General features: G+C 34.9%; 1 protein-coding gene across 1 annotated transcript; it reads left to right on the top strand.

Moving 5' to 3' along the window:
• Nucleotides 1-2,555: 2,555 nt before the first annotated feature.
• On the top strand, nt 2,556-3,295 carry LOC121810555 (protein TIC110, chloroplastic-like; the record flags this gene model as incomplete). Its single annotated transcript, XM_042211318.1, has 2 exons — nt 2,556-2,804; nt 2,891-3,295. Coding segments are annotated over 2 exons (495 nt in total), but the record flags the coding sequence as incomplete, so codon positions are not given.
• Between the last annotated feature and the right edge of the window lie 7,051 nt (nt 3,296-10,346).

The following is a 10,346-nucleotide window of genomic DNA, read 5'->3' as shown; positions in this document are numbered from 1 at the left end:
GTATGTTGGGTTTAGGGATTTTTATTCATTAGCCTATATTTTAATTCTCCACAATTTATTTATTTAATTCATTCATGGACTTAAACCTAGCAAATAAATACCAACTTATCAAACCCTAGCCCCCATTCCTTCAAAATTTCGCCCACCCCTCTCTCTCACTCTCCCACACGGTTCTTCATCTCTCCCACTCTCCCATCTCCAAAAATCCTCCATCCAACCCTTGTTCTTGCAATCCGTTGAAGTTATCTTCGAGAACCTCCGACGAATCGCTCCATTCTACGTTTCTACCGATTCGTTTTGTCAAAGGAAGGTATATTCGCACACTTTTCCTCCTCCTTCTCCTTTGAACCATGTTTTGAGTCCTACATGCATGTAGAGAGTGTAGGTTTGATAGATCGCAAGTTTTAACGGGAGGGAAATTGTGTGTTCGTAAGAACTTGTTTGATTTTTGCATTGTTGGTTGAAATCATGGGTGTTGGATCGAAATATTTGTGAATGATATGTGTTTATATGCAAATATGTGAATGAGGAACGTGTGAGCATGAATGTGTGTTCTCGAGCATGAAGAATCGGTGTTTTGTTGTGGATGTTTTAAAAACCCTATTTTCGAATTTGAACCAGAAATCTGTGATGCACGACCAGTGACTTATGATCTGTGTTCGACCCATCAAACGAACGAATTTTGCTACGAAATTTTTACTGAGTAAACTTCAAGGTGTTTTCTGTGTCTCGTGTGAATTTCAGCCTGTTTTATTGAAAAATGAATTTTTAATAAATTTTTGAAGTTGACTGCGCAAATCTGCCAGAAACGTGAGTTCTCGCCAGGAATGTTTCGTTTTCTGTTTGACTGACCAAATCACCTCCGATCGATGTGATTTTTAAACTATGTGAAAATTTGAAGTGTCTTCTGTGTTGTGTTAAATTTTCAGCCTTTTTGGGCATCGTATGAATTTATGGTGAATTGTTCAAATGAACTGCACAATACTGTCAGAAATTGTATGTTCCGACCAGAGAGTTCAATATGTGATATAACTGACTGAATGACGTGATTTCGATATGAAAATTTTCATGGATGAACTTGAATGTGTCCTCTGTATCGTGACCAAAATTTAGCATGTTTTGAGGTCGGGTGAATTTAAAGTGATTTTTACAAAACGGTCGCGCAATTCTACCAGTTTTCTGCCCTGATTAAATGACACTTATTTCTCAAGTTTAAAAGTATTGTATGATGCATGTATGTCCAAGGAATGTGCTTAAATGTTGAAATCACTTGTGAGAAGTTGAAATGTGTTACGTGTGTTTTACACCTTTGAGATGTATGTTGGGTTTGGGAAATTGAGGAAAACGTTGAGAGAGAGACGATAGGACATGCATAGTAAAATAATGTTGTGTGAGGCTGACTTGTGTTGTCGTTGACAAGGGTGTTGGGTACTCGTGAACTCGAGGATCGAGAGTTGCTAAGTTGGGTTGTGAATTACTAAGAGAACGAGGTGGGCTTTCTTTTAAAACCTCTTTATTTTTCCGAAAAATATTATGTGGAGATACAAGGGTGGTTTAACTGTTATGTCATGCCATGGACTGTTTTTGTTATGAGATTGTGTGCCTGATGCCTAGTTCGTATGAGTTTACTCCGTTAGGCTACATGGCTGTTTTGTGAAACGAATTCGGGTCCGAGTAGGGCCGTAAACCCTATCGGGCTGTGTACACTGGTGGGATCGTGAGCCGTCCTTGCAAGTCGGCCGGTCTCGTGGGCGAATAGTGTGGCCACACTTTCGTCGCACATTCGTCGCACTTTAGTTTTTAGTTATTATATTTCTTAAGTCTAATTTTTCCCATTGTCTTTTTAAAAGTATTTTATCTTATGTCTTTTCAAAAAAAAATATAACCTTAAAATCTCCAAACTAAGTTGTTTTCCTTTCTTCAAATTAATTAAGTTGTTCTTTTTAAATTGTAATCCATGCATGTCGGTCACGATCGTCGCGTTTGTGGTACCCCTTGTATGGGCGGTCGTGACAATAATTCACTTCATCTTCTTCAAAACCATTCACTTCCCCATTATTATTATGATAATAACAAAAAACTTTTAGTTATAGGGTTATCACACAAATTGGGGTTATCATTATAATGCACCCCTATATATATATATATATATATATATATATATATATATATATATATATATATATATATAGGGTAGTAATCTAGGGCAAGTGTGTGATAGTTTTGTTAGTTTCCCCATTATAATGATAGTTTTGTTAGATTAAATCTAGACCACATATTTTAAAAATGCGTGGTGGAGATTTAGTTATAGGGTTATCACACAAATTGAGGTTATCATTATAATGCACCCCTATATATATATATATATATATATATATAGGGTAGTAATCTAGGGCAAGTGCCCATTAACTATATAGCTAGAGAACAAATCACCGCCACAAGATCAAGAAAATCAAGGGCTAGTATTAATACATGTAATTATCAAATTTAAGGAGATATTAGTTCCCTCAATCATAAATTTACTCCACAATAATAAGGCGGGGGTATAATTGTCATTGCAGCCAAAATTACGTCATTGGCAAATTCACAAGTTCAATTCGTTTGAGAACAAACCCGCGTTCTTCACCTCTTCTCCTCTTCTCTTCTGCAAAATTAAACCGCGATTCAACATCGTTATTGCCTTCGCCGTAGCCATCGATGCAGAGAAGGCCAGACAAGTTGTTCATGAACTTGCTCAGGCTAGATTATCTAATTCTCTTATTCAAGCAGTAGCACTGCTACGGCAGAGAAACAATCAAGGAGTGGTAAGTGGCACAAGTTTAGTTACATTCTGCGGTCTTACAATAGTCTCAGCAGAGTGTTGCTCGACTAAATTTCTGTCTCATTGCAGGTTAATTCTCTGAACGATTTGTTAGCCTGCGACAAGGCTGTACCCGCAACCCCCGTTTCATGGGAGATGCCTGAGGAACTGGCAGACCTCTTTCTCGTGTACTTGAAAAGCGATCAGGCGCCTGAGAAAGTAGCAAGAGTACAGTATCTACTGAACATCAGCGACTCGACAGCAGAATCTCTACAAGCTATGAAATATAAGGGATCATCAAATGGATCAGCTGAGCAGGAGGAGTTCGTATTTTGATTTGAAAATGTGTCTTTTTAGGATTAATAGTTTGCCGGTCGAAGTTTGATGCAAAAATGCTACTAATGGTTGCCAATTTTGTCTCATATTGTTAGAGCATAGAACACGGTGAGCAGGATGATGATGTTGAGTGGAATTCTTTGTATTTTATAGATGTTGTACAAGTAAAATAAGTTAGATACACTGGAAAGAAAAATTGCTTAATGCAAAAAAGTGATTAATATTTCTGCTCTTGCTAGGAATGAATGTATCTGCTTCCCTATTTCATTTGATATAATGTAAGTTTTAGTGGAAAATATCACTCTAAGTATGTTTTTACTTCACTGATATGAAGAAAATAGATGACTATATCCAAAAATCAAAGAAACATCACTCTAACAGTTGAACACATCACTATAACCATGTTTTTACTTCACTAATGTTAATAAAATACATCACTATAGCAAAAAATCAAAGAAACATCACTATACTCATGTTTTTACTTCACTGTTGTTAACAAAATACATCACTAAAGCCAAAAATCAAAGAAACATCACTCTAACCCTGGATTACATCACTATTAGCATGATTTTACTTCACTGTTGTTAACAAAATACATCACTATTAGCATGGTTTTACTTCACTGTTGTTAACAAAACACATCACTATTAGCATGATTTTACTTCACTGTTGTTAACAAAACACATCACTATTAGCATGATTTTATTTCGCTGTTGTATAAAAAACACATCATTATTAGTATGATTTTACTTCACTGTTGTTAATAAAACACATCACTATTAGCATGATTTTACTTCACTGTTGTTAACAAAACACATCACTATTAGCATGATTTTACTTCACTATCGTTAATAAAATACATCACTATTAGCATGATTTTACTTCACTGTTGTTAACAAAACACATCACTATTAGCATGATTTTACTTCACTGTTGTTGATAAAACATACACTATTAGCATGATTTTACTTCACTGTTGTTGATAAAACACATCACTATTAGCATGATTTTACTTCACTGTTGTTAACAAAATACATCACTATTAGCATGATTTTACTTCACTGTTGTTAACAAAACACGTCACTATTAGCATGATTTTACTTCTCAATTTCTAGAACAATGCAAAATTTGAATTGCCTATCTTGACAAACTCTCTTCAGTCTACGGTTATTATCGCTTCAGTATTCACACAATAGCAGTCGAATGGGAATGGGAATGGGAATTGGACATCTGCATTCATCTCAACACTTATCTATAAATACCATTCTTACTTCTTCCAAACAATCACAAACACATTTCCAATAATCTCTCTATTTTCTTTGATATTCTACTAATTTGTGAAATGGCAAAATCACATGAAACAGAGCACCCTGTGAAGGCCTTTGGATTGGCTGCTACAGACTCGTCTGGACATCTCTCTCCTTTCAAATTCTCCAGAAATTCTCCAGAAGGTGCATTTCCTATATATCTCTCTATGATGATGGTGATGAATCAGCTAGGAAACTAAGTAACCTATACTAATACTCGATCAATTTGCAGGGCAACTGGTGATGATGATGTGCGGAGTGGAAGCGGTACAGAGGCAGTTGAGGTCCACCACCTGCCCCGCCACCAGCCCCTCTGTCATGATCGCCTTTGCCAGCTCCCCCACCGCAGCCAGTATCCTCTCCGGCGCCACCCCCACTTTGGTCGTCGCCATGAATTCAAAAGCAAATGCCAACAAAGCAAATATCTCTATGCAGTTTTTATTAACTAAAGTTGATTTCCTAAAATACCCATATGCAGTTTTTATTAACTAAAAATGTTTACTTATTTTGGTCATTGGATTAAGATAATGAGTGGCTGAGATTTGTTATCTAGTTATACACTTAATATTAGTTATACTTTGATCATCCTCATATATATATATATATATATAGGGGAGCATTATTCTCCTATTCATCCCTTAGATCCTTTATTCTTCTTAATATGGGCCGTTAGATCTCATTTATCAACGGTACAGATGATCTGCATTATTACACTATAATGGTGCATTATTAGTCGGTGTGCATTATTCAACTGAAAATGTGCATTATTAAATTATAATGGTGCATTATTAGTCGGTGTGCATTATTCAACTGAAAATCTGCATTATTAAATGACACATGGCACCAATCTAACCGTCGGATGACAAAATCGTGGGGCTGAGATTAAAAAGAACAAAGAACAAAAGATACAAAAAGGAAATGAATACATCCATATATATATATATATATATATATAGAGGTGTGATCAAATACAAACCCTCTATAATACAAACTATACAAACTTTAGGCGTTGACATTGTTGACATTCCCCTCACTGACAGAATTTGTATTATGCGTTGACATTGACATTCCCTCCAGTTACAGAATTTATATTAGGCGTTGACATTGATCCTACACACTCCTTGTAAGTAATCAACGATTAGCAATGGGATTCATATGTCAATGTCAACGCCTAATACAAATTCTGTCACTGGGGGGAATGTCAATGTCAGCGCCTAAAGTGTGTATAGTTTGTATTATAGAGGGTTTGTAGATTATCTTGACCCTATATAGATATATATATGTATATATATATATATATATGTGTGTATATATATATATATATATGTGTATATATATACATATATATATGTATATATGTATACATATATATATATATATGTGTGTATATATATATATGTATATATATATAGTCCCATTATTCACAAATCCACTCTTAAAGACCGAACCACCGAACGATACCAAATTAGGGTTTTTAGATCTAGTTTTTATGGATGAGAGGCACAAATTTATCAATTATTTTCGCCTTCATCACAAGCCTATTTTAATTCATCCGAAGGTAAATAAGTTATACTAACATGTTACGAAGATTCAACTTCATTCCAGTAGGTTTTTACTTCATTCCAGTAGGACTATTACTTCATTCCAGTAGTTAAATGCGGTTTCACCGTCGCGTGCCGTTCTTTCTCTCTACAATATCTATCACCACCGCCACAACGCTGATATGGTGTAATAAACACATGGAATGATGTAATAAATTATTGGAATGAAGTATGTGTAGAAGCATTTGAAGTCCTACTGGAATGAAGTAAAAACCTTATCCAATGAAGTAATAACGTTTCTGAATGAAGTAATAAATGCACTTGAATAAATTGCATTTTTTAATGTAAATAAAGTAAAAACTCAGGTCAATGAATTCAAATGAAACATATGTTGAATCATTTCAAAACCTACTGGAAGAAAGTAAAAACATATTGTAGTTTCAAGGTATTACGTACGGAATGAAGTAATAAACCTATACAATGAAGTAAAATGGGCTTGTAATGAAGACCGAAAAATTTACACAGCAGCACATCTCATCAAAAAAACTAGATCTAATGGCCCAGATTTGGTCTCTAGTTCGGTCTTTAAAATTGGTTCGACATTGATCACAACTCTATATATATATATATATATATATACATATATATATAGAGAGAGAGAGAGTTGTGATCAATGTCGAACCATTCTTAAAGACCGAACTAGAGACTAAATCTCATCCACCCATTAATCACATCTAATGGTTATTAATAATTACACATTAGCTGGTTTTTTTATTTAGTTAAATTGACACAAGGGTAGTTTTGGAATAACCAAAATGATGCAGTTACGTGTATACACCATTTCCCTTCCCAAATCCAATCCACTTCTCTCGATCTCTACGTTTCTCTCTCACCTATCCCCAGCGTAACTACCTCCGTCGTGCGGTCTCCCCCGCCCCACCGCATCGGAGTTGAGGAACAAACACCACTCTGCGGAGTGGATCTTCAATCTGGTGGAGATGGAGAAGCTCTCCGACTACATATGGAAAGAGGCATATAGCGTCGTGGAACAAGCTGATGGCAGAGCAGAACAAATTCATGGAACGGATTCACGGCAGTTTCTCGCTGCATCGCGCATCTATGGGGTGTGAACGAGGATGTGGTGCAGGAAGCGTACGATCTGAATATGATGATATCGGCGTAATGGGTGGTGGTGATGGGGAGGATGGTAGATAACATAAGAAGATAATTGATGAGGTTATGAGAATGGGCTGGAGGGGATGCTAGACGAGTTGCCGTCAGTGGCTGAGAAGAGGAAGAAGCTGCAGAGCAGCGTCACCTTCTTTAGTCGTTGTGATTGATTGGAGGTATTTCTGAGTGGAGAAGAAAGTCTGGAAATCGTCATTATTTAGATTTATATATTACTTCAAACACCTAGGCTATAACTTCATTCAGTTAAATTATTACTTCATTCACCTGGGTTATTACTTCATTTGACTAGGTTATTACTTCGTTTTCTGTTCTATTACTTCATTCAAATAGCGGCAAGGGTTGAAGTAGTCAGAAAGTTTCACGACTTGAGAAAGAAATAAAGAATATGTCCAAGCCCAACTGTAAATGTGTCAAATGTGGCGAGGTTGGTCGGCTTGATTCAAGGAATTGCGACAAGATATGGAAGAAGAAGAAGAAGAAGAAGAACTGATGAGCTTATTTCCTTATAGTAAATTATTCATTCCAGTAGGTTTCGTACTTCATTCATGTAGTTATTTACTTCATTCCAGTTGTTTATTACTTCACTACACTTTGAATTTGAATTTATTTAAATTTTTGGCACACATTAAATCAAATAGACCATATGAAGTGTTTTATTAATGAAGTATTTATTCTTTTTTATGATGTATTCGTATGCTAAGGCTGAACCTGCCTATTAATCATTCTTGTATGTTCAATACTTCATTGTCGTAGTTTATTACTTCATTCCACTAGTTTATTACTTCATTCCAGTAATTTATTAGTGTGTGTGAACTAAAATCGTTTGGATTTTCTCCAAAATAGCCAATTATTTCCATAGTAGGAGAAAGTTGGTAAATCGTCATCTGGTTTGATTTTGAAGGATTTCTGGTGGAAATCATCACGGTAGATTGAAGGAATTTTTCAGAGTGGGGAAGAACGGATGGAGAACTGTGTTGTATATATAGTTTGCGAAGAATTAATATTGTAATGAACCGAATAACGCACTTGATGAAGTTATAACCTTAAGTAATGAAGTAATATGAACTGAACTGTGTTGTATGCGTAGTTTGCAAAGAATTATTCAATAAAGGTATAACCACATGTAATGAAGTAATATGAACTGAATTGTGTTTATGTATAAGTGCACAGTTGGACTTGTACCTTTATTGACTAAATAACATAATTGATGAAATTATAATCTCATTTAATAAGGTAGTGAACTGAAGTAATAACCCACCTGATGTTCGATGAAGTAAAAAGCTATTGTGATGAAGTGATATACTTGTTAAATGAACTAAATGCACGTACAAATGAAGTAGTGATTACTCTTCCTGATCTTCACTTGAATCCTTTATAGCATTGGTTTATAAACTTCATTTCGTAAATGATTTAGTTCATTTCGTCCGTTCATTACTTTGAGTCAACATAAAACAAGACAAGAACTATTGATAAATGATTGTCCAACAGAACATTTATCACGATAATATTAATCATATGCTATATATTTTGTTTGGAAAGAGATTGGAAGGTTAACAAATAATGAAACCAAATGCAAAAAAAGTACTTCGTTCGTAAAATTATTATGTGCTTTTGAAATGATATTTTATTTTACCTCCAAAAATTTAAACGATCACAAACTATACGAATACGTCATAATAAATACCGAGGATGTGGAAATACCTTAATAATGCAGGCACATATAGTTATCTTTAAATGAATAGGTTCAGTATTCATATATGAATAAAACACTTCATACAGTCTATTCACTTTAAAGTTTGCAAAAAATTTGAAAAGATTCAAATTCAAAGTGGAATGAAGTAATAAAGTGCCAAAATGAAGTAGTTAACTATTGGAATGAATTATCAAACCTATTGGAATGAAGTAATAAATTACAAACAAATAAATGTATCACATCATTTTTAAAAAAACAATATGCTAACAAACGAATATTAATAAAGCAACTCATCACTTATATTTGCTTCTTCTTCTCATCTGTTTTGTCACAATTCCTTGAATCATGCCGACCAACCACGTGGCATTTGTCACATCTACGACCAAGCTTGGACAAATCCTTTATTTCTTCATTTGGCACATCTACGACCAGGCTTGGGCATATACTTTATTTGGCAAATAAAACAAAGACACTGGTATAAAATTTAAAAACTAACTATTGTTAGTCAAAAAATCATAACAAACACAAATCATTCCGGTATGTAATAAATTGAAAATGAATAGATATTTACTTCATTCTAAAACATTATTACTTCATTGGACTACGGTTTTACTTCATTCCAGTATTTGATCAAACAAATGCTATATACATTCGAAAAACCAAGTTTCCCTGCGTTTTCACTGTCTATGAATTAATTAATAATGATCAGTTGTTGTAGTTTTGTTTGAGGAAGCATATTCAAATCCACTAGTAGAGTCGACATGATCATCAAGCATAATAGATTCATTTTTACAAGAGCAAGCTTTCAAAAACAGTAGTCATGTCAGAAACCAAAAGCAAAGCTCACAAAGTGATGAAGCAAAAAACATGAATGATAAGCTATATCATCATCTTCACTCTCTGTGTCCACTTCATCTTCATTGAAATCATAAACATTAGAATTAATATTCAGCCATTTTTTTCGTACTGGAGGGCAAGAACAGCTGACATAAATAACAAAAAAACACACAACTTAATCATCAAACCTCTACATTCTTTGAAACATCTCTACGAACACATCAAAGGCACAATTCCAAGTAACATCTCTTACCTCAGATTGCCTTCCTCTTCTACTATGTCTCTTCATGCTCGGATCACAATTGAATGCCTATGAACTAATTGAATAGAATGGGAAAACAAATTAATCGACGTGCCTTCGTTCAACGAGTTGCTTGTTTCAGCCATTTTTGAATCTGTGTCAGATTTGAATTCGCTGCTGCAGTTGTTGAACTCGACGGCTGTAGTTGGTCGAACTCAGGAAACTCGATTTGGAGATTTGAAGATGGAGATGAATTCGCTGTTTTAGTTGTTGAACTCGGCGACTGTAGTTGTCGAACTCGTCGACTCAATTTGGAGATTTGAAGATGGAGATGAATTCGCTGCTGTAGTTGTTGAACTCAGCGACTGTTGTTATCAAATTCGGCAACTCGATTTGGAGA

This window comes from Salvia splendens, chromosome 7 (assembly GCF_004379255.2).
Source record: "Salvia splendens isolate huo1 chromosome 7, SspV2, whole genome shotgun sequence".
Classification (NCBI taxonomy): Eukaryota; Viridiplantae; Streptophyta; class Magnoliopsida; order Lamiales; family Lamiaceae; genus Salvia; species Salvia splendens.
The sequence above is the reverse complement of the archived record's forward strand: the minus strand, read 5'-3'. Positions and strand labels throughout refer to the sequence as shown.